Source organism: Telmatherina bonti (genome assembly GCF_933228915.1).
Source record: "Telmatherina bonti genome assembly, chromosome: 21".
NCBI lineage: Eukaryota > Metazoa > Chordata > Actinopteri > Atheriniformes > Telmatherinidae > Telmatherina > Telmatherina bonti.
The window spans coordinates 14,612,671-14,634,644 of NC_136630.1; the positions used below are offsets into that span (position 1 = coordinate 14,612,671).

The window sequence follows — 21,974 nt, forward strand, 5'->3', positions numbered from 1 at the left end:
GATGACCTTTTTTTATGTAGCAGTTTAGAAGCTCAAAATAAACATTTCACTTCTGGAAATTTGCAATCGTACTTTTGTATCGAAGAGACCTGATCACTACTGTTACAGCAATCACTGCTACCATAACTTATCAAGCAAGAGGAGTCTTGTATTTGTTGAAGCTGATCATCTGCAAATCAGTAAACGATGCATTTTATGGGTTTCCTTTTGGCCTGTTGTTGTTTACACTCTACACTAGATGTCAGCAGTGCACTGAGTGTAAGTGTGTGTGATGAGTTAGATTCTCAGAGGAAATTCTTTAAGGTTAAATGGATTTTCACATCTTTCTTCACAGTTATTAAGAGAGATGATTTGTGAAGTCATGGTGTAACTGCTCTGGACTGGAAAAAAAAGTACACAAAACAAATGAGTTTGGATTAAACTAATCTGCATGTTTCATCGTCTGTGAGACCAAATTACAAACAAGGAAAAAATTGAAAACTTAAAACTAACAGCTCTGAATGACTGGTTATGATATTGTTTTATATTAGATATGACAGAAGCCTTGCTTATGCTGTTCTTTTGGTTTTAGATGCTTTTGAAAAATCACCTTATTTAGCTGCATTTTTGTAGGGATTTAAAATGCCAACCAAGGAAAACAACTCAGGAATGAAATTCAAAGGACACCATAGAGACATTTTGTTATTTTTCATGAGGCTAGATTTAAACCCTAAACCCTGTTTAGGATTTGTGTCTGGCCCCCGTCTTACAAAACTGCGATAACGCTGCCTTTAATATAGGCTTTTCCTTTAACTATGCAAGGAAGTCAGTTTGTCACTGGTACATGTCTACTAGTAGACTTTGATAATATGGATCATTTTTAATGCATAAAATGTTCCAGTAATTCTCAGAAAGGAAACAAATAATTGCAAATAATGCTAGTTTTAGATAAACAAGAGATGGCGTGCCAGTACAGAATGAATCCAGCTAAATGAATGGCATGAAAATAAGGCATTTTATCCTTTTGACTCCCCCTTCTAAGGCACAACATAAAAAGTCCACAAGGTTTTCTAGTCAGTTGATCTCCTGACCCATTACATTTTTTTTTCCCTGTCTGAGCTATATTTTCTCAGCACAGAAGCCCAAAGCTGAAGTGCTTAGCTGACACAAATAGTTGGAGTCCTAATATATATGTGTTTGTGTATATATATATATATATATATATATATATATATATATATATATATACATATAAAATCAGAACCTAAACAATCAGGATATATATCTCAAACGTCACTAAACATCTTCATCTATATGCAGTTGATTGCTTACAAGACAACTTGCAGTTAGTTGGCTTTTAATTCTTGTAAGGGTCCCTTAGGTCTCAACTGATGGACCGAAAGGGAAACCATGAGATGCTTTTTACTGTACATGAAATAATTGATTATAGACACCAGGAAAGTGCTGCAATTTGACTATAGCTTGAGGCTTGAATCTCACTTTTCTAGGTTTGCATCCTTCTATGAACCTCGGCCGCCTCATTTCAGGAGTTTTCTTGTTCACTTACATAACTTCCTCCAACTTATCATGAAAAGTCAGTCGTAGTTGAAAGGGAATTACTAAATAGGGAATGTTTCCACACAGCCTGACTCTGATAGGGCTCTGCTCTGATCATTTGATAGTGAAATCCGTCGGCCCACTCCAGCAGTTAATTCTCTAAAAACTTGTGTGTCTGCCTCAAAACAGTACATTTTAAAGTTCTGAAAAGAAAAAAGCGCGTTCTTAAATTTCCTTGTGGATGACTCTACTAATTCAGTAAGGGGGAATCTTTGTCTATATCAGTAAGGTAAGATTTTTATAGATTCTAGTGGAACGTATCAAGTCTCAGAATGCTTTATAAATGACCACAAGTTAAATGCAAATAGTCAGGATTGATTTTAACAAACTTCCATACGGCGGCTGCCTGAAACCCGCCACCTTTCCCAGACTGTTCTGTAGATTGCAGATTCAGAGCAGAAATCGCCAACCATGGCAGTAAACATTTTTGTTCATATGACATGTCAAACAAACAGAGTATATGTTTTTACTTGATTTTTTTTTTTTTTAACCAGTTGGAGTCATGCTTATAGACAAAACTCCATCGACAGAGGTATTAATGGACTTTTGAAAAAGAGCAAAAATGAAAAAAAAAACATGTTTAAAATAAATGTGAACAAGATTCAGAGCATGTATAAAAACTTTGTGTTTCCTCTAAAGCTTCACTTTCAGTAGCAGACATTAAAAATGCCTTCTGCTAATAAACATAAAGAGACTCATAAGATTCATAAAAGAAAAAGTCAGGCTTAGAAACTTCATCCGTTAATATGCAACTTAATTCTAACATTTTGCATGAGAAAGATGTGCCTTGTAAGACTATTTCAGAAGTGAGAGAGTAATTCACATGGAGATTTGAATTTTATCAGCTTCTTTAAGTCACATCTGATTGCCTTAAACTGATTGTAGGAAGATTCCCTCAAGTAACAAAGACAAGACCCCTTTAAAATTTGCATGGTTATTATATGTGAATTTTAATCTTCATTGAAGAACACAGATTAAACTAAAGTTATTGATGTTTTCTTCTATGTGTGTTAAGCCTTCACTAAAATACTACAGTAAAGCACTATACTAGTTTTTAACAGCTCAATCAATTTGTTAAATGTCAAATTTTTAAAAAAAAAAAAAAGAAAAAAGAAAAAGCCTAAATCTGTCAGCTCCTCTCTTTCTTCTCTCTTTACCCCTTCAGGCTTTGCCAAGTGCTGATCTGTTATTTTGTGCAGCACAGCTAATTTCTCCATTGTTGACCCTGTCACTCAAACCTTCAGCCTGGCTTTACATCCAATTTTTACTGCCTGGATTATATCCACAGTATTCCTCTTTTCTTATCCTTTAATACTCACCCTACGCTTTCATAATTTCTCAAGCACATGCTTGAAATCAACTGCAGGTCTCTGTGATGTTACTGAGTACTTGCAGATCTGGCTGATGGACAAATATCCAACTTCCAAAAGACAGAAAGAATAATTTACTTCATACAAGTAATACAAGTTGTACATATGTTCTATATGGATTATGTTTACATTTTTCTGATTTGAACCTTAAGCCTTCAGAAATCTGATATTAAGTTGTCAGAATGGTGAAGCTTGTGTTTGTATATGTGTACTTCTTGGTTGGCTTTTAAGGAGCTTGAAAGTGTAAATCAAATCCAAATATAGTTCTGGTCTGACTTCATAAGGTACTAGATTGTGGTTTGTAAATTATGATTACGTCTCAGTATTGTAAGTCAGCGGTTTAACCATCATATTTTAGTGTCATGTTTGAACTAAGGCAACATAGCTTGGTGCTTGGTAAAGGAGCGCCTTGACTGCCTGCAACTTGTACTCTAATGTCAAAGCAACTTGGATAAATGACCATAATAGCTTTTACTTTCTTAGTTCTGGACAGGATAAATGTTGAAGACTGTGGTGTTTGCCAGGTTTGTGCAGCTTGTCATCTTCTAATGTCAGTTTTGTAAATGCACTGGTTAACATCAGAAAAAAAAACAATGTGTGAGTGTTGTCCATAATGACAGATAAATTGAATGTACAGATAATATTCTGTATTCCTCTGATTCATTACTACATTTCACTGTTTTTTAAGTGCCGCTTCACTGACCAGATCTTCTCCTCCCATGTGGTGCTTCTGGTTTAGTTTCTTTTCTGCCTTAACTACATCCTGGAAACCTTCTCTTTCTATTGACCGCTACAGTTTAACCCCCCAAAAGGTTTGTGTTATGTTAATGATGTCAACATACTAATAAACTCGATAAAATGAAACCACATTCTTCTCTCTAACATAATTCTCTCCCAAATTGACCACTTTTCATGAAGTTAGGCGTGTTTTATGTCCTGATGCAGATGATGAGTGGAGTTTGGCAAATTGTCATCTCCCTTCAGCACATAGGAAGGGCTGCAGTTCATGACTTATATGAGAAGTATGCGGGCTAAAAAAAAATATCAGCCTCCTAGCAGTTCCTGTATAGAATCAGCAAGAAGAGGAGGGGGGCGAAGTCATTTGCCAGTTACTTAAGCTTTATAGCTCCACATATTCTGCTTTTGGATAAGGAGGGGTAGAAGGAAGTGAAAGGAAGAGGAAGCAAAAATGAAGGCAAAGGAAGGATGGAGGAGAAGAGAGTCAAGATTTATTTTCAGCCTTGGAGTGCTGCATTCTTAACTAAGGATATTATTATAGCATGAGAGCCAAAGACAGATTCCAGCTCCTACTTTGTGGAGTGCAGCAGCAGCTTACAGTGTTGCTGCAGCAGCATGTTTTATTAGTCTTGGAGGCTGCTATCTGAGCTTTCAAGACTGAGAAATTGAGTTTAACATTTAATAAAACATTGCATTTGTGCCACTCTGCCAATCATTAGCATTTTTGTGTGTGTGAACATGTAGATTAGGATCACTGAATAACAATTTATTCTGACAAGAAACAACAACCACAGCGGAATGGACAGACTGGAAATGAATGCAGGCTACTTTCTTTTTAAATTTGAGTTGCTGCAAGTAAACCAGGGAAATGTATTATTGATTTCTTGATGCTTTTGTGAATTCATCAGAAGCATGCAATTTAATTTTCATTGAAAGCAAATTAGATGGTTTCTGTTTGGAAGGAAAACAGCAGGAAGCTGTAACCTTGCCTGCTTTATGAGCAGTTTATGTTTGTGTGGCTTTGCAGGTTTTTCAAAAGGTGCTGTGCTGGGGAAAGTTTCCTAGATGCACGAAGCTTGAGAGTTATGCTGAGGTCAACTGCGAGTGGCTGTAAAAACTGAGATGCTTATGAAACATCAGCAAAACAGCGGGAAGTGAATGTGCACCTCAGTTTACAGACGTACAAGCACTGAACATTTTCTTCTTATGTGAAGATTTGTTTTAGTGCAGAAATGACCACAGAAATTGTTCAAAATGAAAAATACACACACACACACATATATGTATGTATATATATGTATATATAATGTTATATATATATATATATATATATATATATATATATATATATATATATATATATATATATATATATATAGTGTTTTTAGCACCACGGAGTTCCATATTGTGACACATTTACTTGCTCTTTGATTTCTGAATTAGAAATATTTATCAAAGTATTTTAATTTACCTGCAATGCACTTTTTAAAAAAGATTATAATATCAAACAAAAATGTTTACAGTAAAGATAATTTTTTGATCACTTGTCATTCTGGCCTTGGCCTCTTTTCTTAAACTTTCCACCATCTGCTGCATCTTAGAGGAAAAAGGTTTTTGTTTAGTCTTTTCCTCCCCAGTAAAACAAAATGGGTGTTAATGTTGCTTTAGGCCTTCCTCTAATTTCACTAATTTAACTATCCTTTGCATATAGTGGGCAAATGCACAGCTGGGGGGGGGGGGGGGGGGGGGTGTTCTCATTTATGCTCTTTAAGCATAAATGAGAACACAGCCCAAGTTACTGCAGCGTATCATGTTAAGTCATAAGATACACTATTTAAACTCCCTGATTTCAACTGTGTCTCTTCACCACCTGCTAAATTAGACCATAAGTAACTGTGGGCATCAGTTCAACTCAAACACTGTTGCCTGAGTGGGTGACTTAGTTCATGTCTTGTTCTTATTAGTCCTCCTAGCAGCCATATTTGTTCTCAACACTTGTCAATAATGCTATCTGAGGAACACAGTAGAAACCAGTGAGAGCTTGTTTTCCTAATAATCCCTGCAGAGGTGGGATGTGAGTGAACAAATGATAGCACCAACACCTTTTGGCAGGTTGGACACAAACCCTAATGTTGCTCTGGCCAGTTGCCCATCCCCTGCACCCAGCTCTGTCTTTTCTCTGTCACATCTTCTCTCTCACAGGCACACTACCGGTGACAACGCTTTGTTTTCAACATAATTCTGGATGAATAAAACCACACAACACTTGCAAACACTGAAATGTGATGTGTACAATGTGTTTAAATACACTAATGAACCTACCTGCTTAAGGTTCATTTTATCACCATTTTAGGAATGTTAGCTTTTCTAAACATTTGAGTTATGTGTGAAAATTTCACTGCTTTGTGCTTTTTAAGTTTACAAAATCATTGACAGCACAAACACAATTGCCCGTTAACATGAGTCAGTGCAGACACTATTTGGGACTATTGATCTGTCTATAAAACTATAGTGTAGTGTGCACATTTGCTTTAAACTCTTGAAACATGTTACAGGGCATACCATGAATCAGCAACTCGGTGAATACATATCACCCCTTTTGTCTTGTGGTTTTGTGCAGCAGATGCTTTAAGATAAGATTATATTTTCACTTTATCCATAGTTACGTAACTCCAGTATTAAGTATACTTAAAAGCAATTTGTTAATGGATAGTTGTAATACTTTCAGCTCAGGATATATTTTTAGTTTGGTTCGGTTTTAGGTTATTTATCATGAGGACTGTATTTCTATTTTCTTTTTTGCATGTGAGTCATATAAATCTGTAGGAAACTGACTAAATTTTGATATGATTGAATTTGATTTCATTTTAAAAATGTTCAATAAAAAAGCATCAGCATAAAACTCCTGACAGATGAATGGATTAAACTTTGGCAGACAGGAGATATAAAGGTTTTTCCAGCAAACAGCCATTGTTGTTTCCCTTTGAAAATCATGGGAGTTGTTATTTTTTATTTTTTAACCTAATTAGTTTAATTCCTTTTCATTTCATTGGTAATGGTTTTTCATCATTTCATTGTGTCATGCTGAGGCTGAAGTCTGCCTTTGTTCGCTTTGCCCGTCACTGGTTCTAACTGGTTACTTTGGTTTAACAAGTAAAAACACTGATATGACTGCTGCTTTAATTTATGACGGCATGTTATCTGAATGATAAATGTACCTTTCTTAAGTATTTCCTGCTGGAGCATGCCACATTATATGTGGTATTATGCCAATACTGACCTTTAAATATTATATGACACAATATACAGAGGAATTTCTGACATTTTTTTTTCAAGAATAGAGTTTCAGCTAATAAAAATACTTAAATTCTAGGAGGATCTGCTTCAAAGTATGATTAGAAGGAAAAATTATTTTTAAATTGTCTGTCCTCTTTATTCCTCAAGACCAGTGCCAGTTTGCCTAATCTTTAATCTCTATTGTCTCTTGATGACCTCCTTTTAATTGTTTGAAAACGTGAAGGCTTATTGTTGCACCGCTGATTTTACTCGTACTCATAAAATCTCCAAATTCTCAGCTGACCTGCTGCAAAGGTGTCAACGCCCTTAAAATAGATTCAGCGTTCACATTGCCATTACATCCTGACACTAAGCACTTTGCAAAAGCACAGAAACACGCATAGCTGTGAAAAAAAAATGTTGGAGTCATCCACCACACACAACAAATTCACCAAGAAATAAGTGGGCCACATATTCCACCTGGAACAAGCTTATGGTAAATCTTCAAAGTGTTAAATAAAAAACAAGGCTGTTTCACACATGAGCAAACATTTACTTGTTACATCATGAGAAATTATTCTCCTATCAGAATTTCTGGGTTAATGTTTGACCTAGATTTAATCATAAACTGTGGATGTTCAACACTTCAAAGAGTTTAAATTAAGCGTTCTCATTTAAATACAAAAAAGCATCTTTTAAATAACACCCCTTTTCACTTAGTGGGCACATAAAGTATAAGTTCAAGAAAGCTGAGTGGGTGGAGGCTTTTTGTTTTCCTCAAGAGACAACAGAAATATGCAGCTCGTCTACTGTCGTCGAAGCCTGAGGCCACCCAGATTCTTTCAAATCGTTAAAACCATGTTGCCCTTGAAAGTTTACTTGATAACCGGTACGTCAAATTTCCTTTCTAAGGAAATCTGCAACTCTATTAACTTTTCCATATTGATTGGCTTCCTTCTATTATGTTGCCCCAGCAAAAAATGAATGATCTCACAGAGATCTATTCACATTCCAGTTACATTTATAGCTCAGATTTTGATGGCTCTGACTGCTCCCAGGCTCAGTTGGCAGGCATTAGACTTGCCCTGTGTGTTGCGCACAAGATTGGCTGGCCAGTGCACATATTTTGAGAGATTAAAAATCAATTGTAATGGATAACTCAGGACTTTAACACATCCACATAATAATCTCATTCAGGGATTGTTGTGTCTTTTATCTTTAAGAAAGAACTGAGTGTCTTTACTGCCTGGCACAATACTCCATGTTTGATCTAATCCACTCAGTCAGTATTGCTCCTCTATTAATGCTTATCACTCTCCTAATTCTCCCTGCTTCTAGTTGTTCAAAAGAGCTGCAATATTGGAATAATGCTAAATGAATTACAAAACCTCAAAACAGACCACAGCTTCTTTATTACATTTTATGACATAAAATAAACAATCCAGTTCTATTAATATAGAAATGATAGTGAATTAAAAAGTTCACAACACATTTTCAGTTGTCACCACTGCATGTTAGATAAGCAGCTGATTTGCCAGCGCCGGACTGTGAAGGGGAAGGTTTTTTGCTTGAACGGGTGGGAGTGCACACACATTCTGCCAGAGCTAATTTAATAGTATAAAGCAGTCTGATCTGCCTTGCAAGACAGCTTTGACCTGCACCTATGCTGTGTTAAGTAAAATTGTTTAAGACATGTGCTGTATCAAGGAACCACAAGAGGCGTTGGACTGTTTTGTTTGAGATACATCTGTCACAAGGTGGTGAGGATCCAAATGCAGACAGGAGGCAAACAGGATGCTAGTGATGGTGATTTAATTACACAGAACAACTACACTGAGGACAATACATAACAGGAAACACTACAACTAACTTGGTAGGCAAACACAACTGAGACTGACACTAGAAAGACAGCTACAATAAACCAGCAAAGGAGAACTAGAACCAAGTGGTATATGTACAGCGGAGACAACAAGACACAGGTGGACCGTATGATCTAAATGAAACCAGGTGCACAAATCAACAGGAAATGAGAAACTGAACAGAAAATGTTGGGGAGGATGACTACAAAACAAAACAGGAAACTGAGACTAAACATGGCAAGACCCAAAACCAAAACCATGACAACGTCATTGTGCCTCCCTGTAGCAAAGAAGAGTAGACTTTAGGGTTAAAGATCCTACAGCAGAGCTTGCAGATGACTATTTCATTTTGTATACAGGCGGAGGTGCAAAGTTCATGTCCCATAATCAGTTTTTACAAATGCTGTGGAACATTATACACTAAAGAAAACTTTATGTTTAACTCATGTGCCACATAATGGTGTGTTTAGTGGACAGGGCAAACAGGATAAATAAAAACATAAAATACACAGAAATAAAATCTGACTTAATGTCATGGGAATATACAGTAGACTGAGCAAAGGTAAAGGTACGGGAAACACTGTCTGGAAAAAAAGAGAGAATCTTTCATTAATACTTCTCTTATTTGTAATATTTCTTCTACATATATAAACAATATATATTGATGTTTTTGATTGATATTTAAAACAGCAGTATCCTGTTGGATTTGTCTCAGTTCAATAACATAAAGAAAAATACAATTAATTTGCTTTACCTTCATGTCAGTAGATCTTACTTTCGTTTATTATGTTACGTTTTATTGTGTTATGTAACATTTGTCTGAGTGTCTTTTTGCAACTTTCACAGTGGTCTTTGTCAGAGAAGACCCCCAGGCCAGACCTGAGTTAGATGTGAACAGACCTCATTACCTTTCCTGCACAATCTTTTGAAATCAGGCATTAAACACGTCTGAGATAAAAAGAAATTTGCAACAACAAAGTCATGTCACAGTATCATAATGGAATTGTAGCATGTATGGAAAATGAACAGTAATTTTAGCATAAAAAGTAAGGAAATTTGATAAAGAAAATTGTTTGGCTGGTTATTTTTCCACTTTTATGATACCAACTGGTGTTGTATTATATATCATTGGAAGCCTGATTAGGCCCATTTACTATTAGGTATAACTTGTTAGGATAATGCTTCTGTGGGATGAGTAACACTGCTAAACAAAGCTAGTTTTCCCAAAAATATGCCAAAATTGCTGCAACGTTCTCCTGTTGAAATTTATTCTTGGTGGAGAGTTGCTTTGTAAATTTGATCATTGCACTACTCAACAGTATTGAGGAAAAAGCAACACATTTTACTTAAAGTAAGCAGTGAGTAGCCACATCAGCTTGGCACCTTCCTCCTCATACTGTAGTGCTCACCATGCAGCCTGGTCCCATTTAGCTGTGAAATGGCATCCCATTCCTGAACCAGGAGCGGTTGAACATCAACCAACATAGTTGTGTTGGTCACTATAGCATGATCTACATACCCAAGCTAATTTGTTCAGTTGGGATGAGGTCTGGACTCATAGCAGGCCAGTCATTCCTCTCAATTCCTAAATACTGGAGAAACTCAGTGATTATGTTGGTTCTGAAAGTAAGAACATTGCTATTCATTCTTTGTATTTTTTAAATGACTGTCTAACAAATACCAATGGGAGAATATTGCAGGGGATATTGTCGTATTTATACTTTATTGTAATAGTGACTAATCAGGCTGTCTAACAATACACAACACCAACTGATATTAAAAGGGAGAAATAATCAGTCAAATATAAATTTCATTACTTTTTGTATTAGTTTATTTTGATTGTTTTGAAGCCTGAAAATTACCTTTTTTCTAATCGTGGGAACTTTTAGACATGTCTGTGTATTTATCCTAGTTCAAACAATGACAAAGAAAGTAACGTTATTTGGAATGTTCCATTGAATTTCACTTTGTAATGTATCCTTTCAATCTGTGATCAAGTCTTCTGCTGTTTGAGCTGTTGAAGAACATTTGCACCAAGTTTCGGCCAGCAGCATTACTTGGGAACCTATCAGACTACACAACTAAACCCTAAATCAGGAGACTCCAAAGTGTGCCTTCAATGGCCGCTTGTCCTGCAGGTTTTCAAAGTATCCCTGTTTCAACAGGCCTGGTTTGCACTGTAAGGATCCAGCAGCCTATGACGTTCTGCACAAAGACTAATTTATCTAACTCAGGTGTGTTGGAGCAGGGATGCATGGAAAACTTGCGGGATTGTGTCCCTCGAGGACCAGAGTTGGACACCCCTGCCCTAAATGGATTCCAACCAATGCACTAAAACAAAATTCTCTCACTGTCCTGAGCTGGGAAACAGCTGACATCAGTTGTCTCACCAGGCCGCCTGCTGTTAGACAGCTTTCTCTCCACTGGAAGTAGATAGGAAGCTAAGTTGGCATCGATGACAGGTGAGAATGAGCAAACCAGAGAGAATGTGTCGAGTGCCGAATAGAAGAATGGAAGAAGAGAAGAGCTGGCTTGATAAAAGTGGGAGGCAAAGAAAAAAGAGAGTTATGCTAATTTGGTGGATGGGAAGATTAAAAAGAGCCATATCAGGTTGCGTGCCTTCCAGAGATGGGACCCTAATCCTCTTCCTTTTCCTACTGCAGCTCCACTTCACTCATATACAGTACAGACTCTCTCTTACGCAAATGCACATTACTGTGCAGAAAATGATGTGAGGTTAATGGTGCGCTGTACTTTTTCTGTGACAGCTATGAAAATGTAAGAAGACACCTGGAGTTGCAGGCAAAAAAAACTGAGAAGACACGGGTAAAATAAAATCTGACCCATTTTTAATTTTTACTTTTTTATCTTAAAACTGGGACAAACGAAAGCTGTCTTACACATGTAATTATTTTCTGTGTTAAGAAACCATCACAGTGCCAGTAAGAATAAACTTACAATATAAGTTCATACTTTCGTACTGAATGAAGCTACTTTGTGCCTTTAAAAGAGAATTACAAGGAAATATATTCTGTGTTCCAATACATGCCTTATGTGTGTTGTAGTGTCTTTGTAAAAGGGCAAAAGTGAGTGAATGCAGTGATGTGAATCATAAGTAGAGCAAAAAAAAGGCCCCTTCTGAGCACTTAATAAAAGATGCTGCTGCAAAATGGATACCAGCAAGAGCTCTGGAGACCAAAAGATATTCATGATTCAACAGTCAGTGCAATTATCATTATACATCACAAAATTGTGCAAAAAGATTACTAATGTGGATGTTTTATGCAACTCAAAAAAGAAAATATGACTTGTCTCTGCTTTAAAAATGTTTTTTTTTTTATATGTAAGCTTTGTATCCATTTTTATTGGACAATAGATGCAAAACTTTTGGGATAATACAAATGATCATATGCGCATCCATCTCCAATGCAATCACAGCTTAACAATAAAGCTTTATGTAATTTGTACTAGACTGATGACATTTGCATCATGCAACAAAGAAACACTGAATGCAGATTAATTCTGTGTTACATAAATGAAGGCTACAATAATCTATGAGCCTGATAAGCATTACCTTGGCTGTTTGTAGCATGTTATATTCGCAGTACAACAACATATGGTCATATTGTCACTTAGAGCTCTGTGCCCTTTTAAGGCCATTTAGTCTTTAATACTTTTTCACGCATTTTTGATAGGATAATATCATTTCCATTTAACTACCTGCTTCACCACATCACAAAATTATTTTAGTGCTGAGGCAAGAGGAATGTCATACTGCTCAAGGACAGACATATTGCTATGAATAAACTTGGGCGGTGACGTGTAGATTTGCTTGCTTATGGGAGGCAATTTTCTTACAGCAACAGTAGAAAGATTTGCTGTTTTGGTAGCCATTGTAATACATTAACTGGAATAGAAAAATATATCAAACTCTCACAACTTTAAATGTCTGAGTGCACAAGAGGCAGAAATAAATAGTACTTAGTAGCATCACTTTCCTCTGAACTTTGCTCTGAACTAAATTTAACTCACCGTGGTGGAAGACACTACACACAGACTGCCAATGCAACAAACACAGCTAAGTTTGCTTGATGAGAGAAATGCTGTTATAGTAATGAATAGAAGTGGGTGAGTATGAGACCAGGCAGTTTCACAATCATGAAAGGCTGATAATTAGTGAGGCAGGCAGGCGAGAGGAGCTGTCCCTGGTGCTGAATCAGCCACCCATGTTTAAACTGCTGGTGCTTTCTGCGGACTGTCTGGTCACCTACAGATATTTCTTTCTCTTCTTTATCAATTTCAACAAAAACAAGGAGATACTATGTACCATCACACACACACACACACACAGACGGATGGATGGATGGATAGATAGATAGATAGATAGATAGATAGATAGATAGATAGATAGATAGATAGATAGATAGATAGATAGATAGATAGATAGATAGATAGATAGATAAAACGAAAACAGGCAAAAAGTCAGTTACCAAAAAAATTTTAAGTTCTGCATTTAAAAATGATATTATATATATAACTATATATTATATATTATATTGATGTCTAAACTAGAGCTAAATGCAAATCATTACTTTTAGTAACGTGGCATATTTTTTTGTTATTAAAAATCAAATTAAGGTTTTATCTGCAGAAAATCACAAAAGTGATGAAGACTTAAGGCATCCCTGTTAAGATCCAGCACCTAAAATTCATAAAGTCTGTTAAATTGGTCAGTGGCTATTTTAATTACATCAACGCAGATGTGTTTTTGTGTAAATGAATTGTCTCACGTGAAAATAAATTACGGATGGACGGATAGATAGATAGATAGATAGATAGATAGATAGATAGATAGATAGATAGATAGATAGATAGATAGATAGACGCAGATGTGTTTTTGTGTAAATGAATTATCTCACGTGAAAATAAATTAAGCAAAAAAAAAAAAAAAAAAAGTTGTGAATAATGGAAAATATATTTCCCAACGTCTCGCCTTGATGTAATTACGCTGAGCGTCATCATCTCTCAGCCAATCACGTTCAGCTTCAGGGTTCCTTTGGCGTGTTTCTGCTGTTCTGGACCAACCAGGACGAGCTGAGCGCTTTGTCACGGCGAAATCAAAGTTGTTGTAAGAGCGCGTGTGTGCGCGCGAGGGGTGAGAGGAACTGACTGACCGGTGGACGTGAGAGGCGCGAGGCAGCCGCGAGAAAAACGTTAAGTCTAACCGGATAAATTACCTTCACGAAACATATTTCATCGGTTTTATTTGCTCCGAGTCTTGAGGCTGAATAGCAAGACCTCGTGCGAATATATTGGTGTAGCTGCTTAACACAAATTCCCAGATGGATGCTGCCGGTAAAAGATGACTTTCCTGTCGTTTTCTTCACGCCAAACTGTGATGCTTAACCTCCACTGTGAATAGTTTCCTCATTCCTCTGTCGTCGTGGACTTAAGTTTTCCTGTTAAAGGTGCATTTCTGACTCGAGATGACAGAAATCAGCGAAAAGGAGAACGAGCCTCAAAACCGAGACTTTAACAGGCAGGCTACTGTTCCCAGTCAGCCAGAATCAAAGGTAACAACACACCTGTCTAATTATTATTGTTTAAAGACGTTTAAACTGTGAATTTAATAACTGAAACCAAGGAGGGTGAGCTTTAAAGCCTGTGTTGTTGCTTATGTGAAAATATTCTTTCTGTTTTCTGCTTTGTTGTTTGTTGTATTCCTGCACTTTGTCTATAAATTACCATTTTTCTCACATTGGAAATAGTGACTAAGCACGCGCGCCGTCTTGCCTTACAGAGCTAATTCTGTGATGGTTGCAGTCTTGCATAACAACTCTAAGCCGCCTTAATTGTCGTACCTAGCTTGACCTCAGAGTTAGAGAGCAGATTACACCAGGCTGCTAGTGCTGTCTGTGCCATGTTCAACGATATATCAGAAACACTGACTCAGGAAAAGCTATTTTTCCGTAGAGGACTATGAAACGCAGCCATTGTCTCTTCTTGACATTTGCAATTATCAGTTGTGGAGAGGAAAGATGCAAAATAGTTGTGCAATTGTCCTGTTTTCTCTAATGAATCATAAAGATATAATAAGACCTTCCCCCAAAACTAGCTACAAGGCTATTAATAAACCTAACATTTCTATTTTTTGTGTTAAAATATATTCTTTTTAGTTGGTGCCTGCTCAACCATTTGAATTATTTTTTACTATACATGTCCCATTATCTGCAACCACAACCATGCCTATCTCAGATGTTTAAACATACAGGATGCAGGCTGTCTTGGTCAAAAGCTTTCATGTTTTGTGTTTTGGCAGTAGGAATGCTCTACAAAAGGAATCAAACTTTTCTCAGTTTCCCTGCTGTTTCTGTTGAAGTGATATTTAGGTTGCCAAGTTCAAATCTCTCTCTCTGACAGTTTGTTACAACTTTTGTAATTAAGCCCATATCATGAGGGCAATGAAAACATTTTTTGGATTAACAGCACACCGTTTATCTTATGTTATGATATCTGTTTGTTTTGAAGTGTGGTTATGCAGAACTGTGGGTAATCAGATTACATGTGGTAGATACAGTAGCTGTCAAAGCATTCTCAGTTTGGGGAATCAGAAATGAATCCTGAGGCTTGGCTAAAAGCTAAAGAGGACCATGAGTAGTTATATGGCTTTCATGACTTTTCCTGAACTTGCTTGACAAAGCGTTGGGTTTTGTGCAGGCTAGTATTCTTAAAGTTTCCTTCCAAAAATGCAACATGCATAACAAGTAATGTGCACAAAAGTGGAAAGAAAAAAAAAAGATTTTTAACTTTGTTAAAATCTAACATCAAAATAACAAAACAGGATGCACATGAAAATGTTTTATTATGTCATAGTAGGCTTCAGAGTTGCACATTCCAACACAATTTTAATTTGAATGAAATTACAATAAACAAGTAAATAAAGTTTTCCTAAATTTCTTTAATACCCTTAAGTTGCTCCTTGATGCTTGTTGTGATCTACAGCTGCACAACCTCAATGCCTATCAATGACTTGACCTATCAAATTTATTTTTCAACATGTTGAATTGAGTTCCAACAACATTCTTAATTGCACCAGATGTCACATCAACAAATCATCATGTGGTCGTCTTTTGTTTGTGGTCAACACGGAGACATGGGATAAGCCTGGCAAAACGTTGTTTCTATTTGTCTACAGACAGCACAATGGATGGTAGTCAGTGAGGTGCTACGTGAATTTATGAGCCAATCAACTAGCAGATGTGTGCCATGTCTAGCTAGGGGCTGGGTCATAATTCACCCAAATGGTCGTCCACACAAAATAGAACTGGGAGGAGTCAATTCTCCAAGCTGCGTCAGCCATGTAGCGCTGGCTCTTCTTGCCTTTACTGCTGGATAGGAAGCCAGCAGAAGAATTAAGAAGAGAGGGGCGATAAATACTAAATATATATTACGTCTTTGGTCTTATAAGGCGTAGTTTGCTTGGGGATATCTTTAAAAGTTCATTTTCTTCTTTCTTTCACTCCCAAACTATTCACATCACTGATAATTTCCTGACACTTTCTACCTGCTTTCAACTCTTCTGTATCTGTATCCCTCCAACTGCACTTCACTGGCTCACTCAATAGTTTTTCTCATCTTCATGTCTCACTCCTCTCCCTCTCTGTCTCCCCGCTGTCCCTCTGCTCTCAGGGTATTTATTACAGTGCTAAGTGGGCACACTAGCTTTCTGGAGTGCTTCTAATAGAGACAGTCATAGAGAATGAACAGTTATTCCACCTCCACCACCTACGGGCAAGGTGACGACTCCAAAAATATTATTATTCTTCTATAATCACTTGGAGCACATGTCAGTCAGGCTTGCATTTAGGAACGCATTCATTCTTGTTCGGTTGCCAAGAGCTACATGAGATCAGAGAGACTCAGTACACTTGATGTAAAACTATAGTTAGCAGCCGGTTAGCATAATCAGGCATGAAAACTAGGAGAAAGATCAAATGTTTTCAAGTGATATAAAATGATTTTATAATAGTTTGATCTGTCATTTTAGTGGCAATTAGCTCTGTCAATAAAACCAGGTTTTCCAACTCTGAGTATTAGCAGGCTTATCATAATTATTGTCTAAATGCATACACCGTGGTAACATCCATCCATCCGTTATCTTTACCTGTTTATTTCAGCTGAGGCCCATGTGGAGCTGGAGTCTATTTCAGCAGCTACTCAGTTAGAGGAAGGAAAAGGTCACCAGTCCATCACAGGGCCAACTCAGACAAACAATGTACTCCCCATTAATGGGGGAAAAGAAAATGTGTCTCCAGTTGTAGCTTTTTATCCAATTAATAATTATGTTGCAGGTGTATTCATAGGCTTTACATAGGTAAGGATTTAACCATTGGGCTGGTTTATGACATAGTATTTTAAAGTCTCCAGTTCAACATTTGGCTGTTGCAGTTTCGTCTTTGTGGCCCCTTTTTAACTTGACAATCAGCACATTGATCAACATGAGTGAACCTGCTAATGACTCACTGGAAACCTTTATTGACTCATAAGGCCCTTTCCGGTGAACACTGAATTCAGTAACATAACAGTTTCGGAGATGTAATATATGGAGTAAACAGAAATTGATCTATTAACCTTGCCATGGCAGATTGACACTTTAGTTTTTGTGTGGAATATCACAATAACTTGTTATTTAATCAGTGAACACTGAAGTTACTTTTAGGTGGGTTTGTTTATCCAACAGTCAAGCTTGCTGTTTTACTATTTTTGGCAAAATTAAGCAGTTGGTTGTAGTTTTCTATTTGTTTTATCAAATCAAATGAAATCAATTTTTTTTCTATAGCACCCTTTAGCTTCATAAATATTACAAGCAGAATACAAACATATGGACAAACGTAATCATTCACACACACATACAGACACACACCCCAACCCCATGTTGCATAGCACAACTGCAGAAGCATATCCTCTGTCTCCTTAAGCAACAAGAAAATAAATAAAGAAATGAAAATACATCTGGCTTTGCATACCAGGAGGAAACAATATCCTTGGGATCGTTTTTACACCAAGGGCCAGCCCACCCAGCCAACCACTGGAACAGTCACAACTCAGGACAGCTCCCGATCCACACCGCAGCCAAAAGGCTGCAATGCAAGGGCTACCCAGACAAGTCACCCCCATGGTAATCCCAAAGTAATTACATATCTAAATCATCAAGTGATAAAATATGGTAAAAGAGGTGAATAAGAATAAATCAATAATAATTACAACAATCATCCTGAAATAGTCCAAAAACCAGATGAGATCATCTAAAAGCTAAACTAAAAAGGTAGATCTTGAGCCTCTTTTTAAAAACATCAATAGTTTTTGCTTTCCTGAGGCTTACTGGCAGGCTGTTCCACAGGCGAGGGCCATAGGGATGTGAAGAAGCCTTGCTGTAAGTATTGGTTCTCACTGAAAGAACAACTAAAAGGCTGGTACCAGAGGACCTCAGGGTTCACTAGGGCTCATATCTTAGAAGGAAGTCTGATAAATAAAAAGGCCCTAAAGAGATTTATAAATGACTAACATAACCTAAAAATGACTAAAAGAATGACTATGACTAGAATGACTAAAGAAAGAACCTTAAAATTGTGATAGTAAATGCTAATGCTGAGTATAAGGCCAAATGATTGTGTTTCCAAAAATGTCATTTTATTTAAACTCAACTTTGTATAGTAGTGGATGAAATGAGGTTTGTGAAAGCTTTATGCTACATAAAGTTTAATGAAGAGAGGGTGTAAATGATGATAATGCAGGATGGTGTGCTGCTGTCTGCAGGGCCCTCATCCAGCCCACTGTATATTTAGCAAACACAGACATTTTTTTATGGGAGTGAAATAATGGCCTTATGTACTGTCCAGATCTGCCCTTCACCTTCACTTCACATTACCTCCTTATCAGCTTTTCCTCCTTTTTATGCCCCCCACTTAGATTATGTATCTCCTTTCTATTTACTTACTCCATCCTATGACCTTTTCCATCTGCCCCACCATTCCTCTTTATGGATCTTTACTACAAACGCTCCATCGTTTCATATGTGGTCTGGTGCTGGTCAAAGGGTTAAAGATGACTTAGGAATAGTCCAGCAAGACGTCCTGCCAGGAACAAGTAAACGAGAAACAACTGATGGTGAGTGCAAGACCGGGAATCAGCTGGCTAAATTTAACTACAGTCTTAAATGTGTGTTTTACGATTTTAGTTTATCGGCAGCTCATTAAACCAGTAATTCTACAAAAGCCTGTAGTTGCACATTGGAGAATTATGCAGATTTTCTTAATTTGCATTTTAACAGTGGTGGCATTTTACGGCATTCTTCTGTCAGAGTGTAATTAAATTTCCTTTAAAGTGCAAATTCCTCTACAGAGCTTCTGTGATGCATCCCAGGCTGCATCTGTAGCCTTCATATTATTACATAGTGTAGATGACATTTGTGAACAAAGCCTCCTTGTTTTTGCTTCTTCTGTACAGCTATTTGTAGGAGGACACATCATTCAGTCACCTAATTTCTGACGGAGCAGCATAGGTTTGTGCTTTTTGCCTGCCAGAATGATTGACTTCTCCTGCTGATCTTTGAAACAAACAATAGTCAACACAGAAACAGATGAAGGGTTTAGGGAGACAAAAAGACAGATGTATCTGCAGCAACTACATATCTCAAATATAGGATATCATCAAGCTAGAGGGACTAACATTTTGTTTTTTTTTACAGTGTTATTGATGTTCTTATGCCTTCGGTGTTGACCCAGCATTGTCTGATGAAGTCATTGAGTTACTGTCCTTGATTGAGTTTGGAAATGCTGCTGATCCTGCAGAGTTCTGTGTGCAGTGTCAGGGTTAGAGTGGATTCAGTTGGGAATAAATATGGACATTATTTAGTACCAACCATAGCAGTAAATTACTTGCAGTGAAATAATAGCGGACTTTCTCTTGAAATGAAAGACCTGCTTATCAACCACTGGTGGTTTTAATATGGACATTACTCCCTCTTTCTACTCAAATGATTATTATTATGGCTATTGTTAACATGTTACTTGTGTTATTGCACAAATATAAATGTAAAAGATTCATAATGAAGAACAGAGACTCTTTCAGGAACTTATAAATTAGATTTCTGGTTATTCTAAGGTTTATAGTTTTTTTTTGTTTTTTAATCAGTGTCTTCCGAATGAAAGATATTCTTAAAAAACATGCAGTCAAAGATCACTTTCTTGCTATACGTATAGCTCATTTTCTATTATATGTATACCAAAGACCCATTGTGACTGCCTCTGATTTCTAATTCTAAAAGCTCCTTATGCAGTTAAGCTCTTTTAACGGCTGGATTTGAAAACGAAAGCTGCTTTTGCAGCACACTTTGGCAGGCACCTTGTGGGCTGGAGGAGTCTGCTAGTATGCAGATCACAAAGAAACAGCCCCTCAAATGGTAGTCTGGCATTTTAGAGCCACACACAGAGGTGAGAATACCACAAAACGACGAGGATGACAGTATGAGGTCCGTGCCTTATCTGTCTCCTAAGATAGTGACGTTTAGTGTAATACTAATGTTACCTGTACCATCTTTAAAATGAAAGAAGTAGGCTTTTAGTGGCAAGGAGATAGGCCTTTTATATTATCCAATTTCCACCAAATCTATATGTTGCATTCAGTTGGAATGGTCAGTCGGCATGCTGTGAAAGTAAAATGAGTCATGATATAAATATCAAATTAACCTCTCAAGCAACGTTTTGTCCTGTTCAACACATTTTTCATCAATCATCCAAACAAATTTTTCACTTATGAACTAATTGTATGTTTTCTATTTTTTTTTTTTGCCTCATAACTCATCATCTTATCAGCCAGAGAAAATGATTTTGTTGGTAAATTACTTAATCATCTATCATTGGAGGCAGATCTGTTGGCAGGTGAAGATCAAATAACAGAGGAGAGGAGATCCAGTGGGCAGTGATTGAAGACAGGGACTCAGTCAGACTGAACAGAGGAAAATAAACTGAGGAAGTCATTATGATAATTTCAAGAAGGAAGGTTGCTTTTCAAAATAGGCATGGGACAATAAAAGAAGCACAGTTGTACCTTTTGTGGTGCTTTTTAGGTAGAGAGAAAGAGCTTTTTATGTACGTGTAAGCCCACTACACACGTTGGATAATTGACGGAGGAAAAGCTGACATTTTCTGCGATGAAAAACAAAATGTTTTGCACCAGTACAGGAAGTTGTCAGTTTTTTATAAGTCTAATAGGGCTCACCAGTACATCTTGTTCAGTCAGCCATAACTTTCCAATCACATGAAAGGTTTATTTAGTTCACGTCTACCTAACAATTCTATTACGTACAGCGAGATCTGTACCTAATTGAGTCAGCTTTAATTCAAAGCATGCCGCTATTAGAACAGTTCACTTAACCAGGCTCCACTGTGTTCAGAAAGGCAAAAAGAGATGACATAGCTGTGGATTGGTTATGTTCGGAAGTCATCAGACAATTGCTTAATCCTAATTGCAGATATATTGCATACGTTCATGCAAATTGAATTAGCATAAACTGTAATTTTATCTATTTTAATTGAATTACAGCAAATTAACAATCTGACAACACATTGGAATAATATACTTATGGCATTGTAATCTATAATGGTATTGTAAAAGTTAGCACCATGGATTCATAATGTCACTCACAAAGCTAGTGCTTGCAATTCACAAAATAATGTACACAAAGGGGTTGAATGAATACTAAGCAGATTTGGCCTCTTTTCATGGATGTATGTGGTGCTAGTCCAATCATACCATCAGAATGTAAAACACAGAGATAAATGTAATCATTGCCAAATTATAAGATAAGACCAGCAAGCTGTTTGCTTTCTATTTTCAGTCTTGGTCAAGAAATTCATCATTTTATATTAAACATTCTGTGTGATGGTTGATTTCTGTTTTGGGTTTCATATGAAAATTAAAAAAAAATTAAACATTTTTTTCTCTGTTTCTTTACCTGTTGACATTTTCATATATGTTATTTTTATTCTAACAACCTAATATTCTTAAAGATTACACATGTAGGGTGTGCTGGCACCTGGTGTTTACACTGCAGATTGCAACTGGATGTGGCCAG

General features: G+C 36.8%; 1 protein-coding gene across 1 annotated transcript in view; it reads left to right on the forward strand.

Moving 5' to 3' along the window:
* Positions 1 to 14,325: 14,325 nt before the first annotated feature.
* The window catches only part of LOC306771245 (SH3 and cysteine-rich domain-containing protein 2-like), a gene marked incomplete at both ends in the record, with an annotated part of 24,672 nt that continues 17,023 nt past the window's right edge, over positions 14,326 to 21,974 (forward strand). The window contains one exon of the mRNA XM_079260368.1: positions 14,326 to 14,412. Within this exon, the coding sequence (XP_079116494.1) occupies positions 14,326 to 14,412 (87 nt within the window). The remainder of the gene's footprint in view (positions 14,413 to 21,974) is intronic.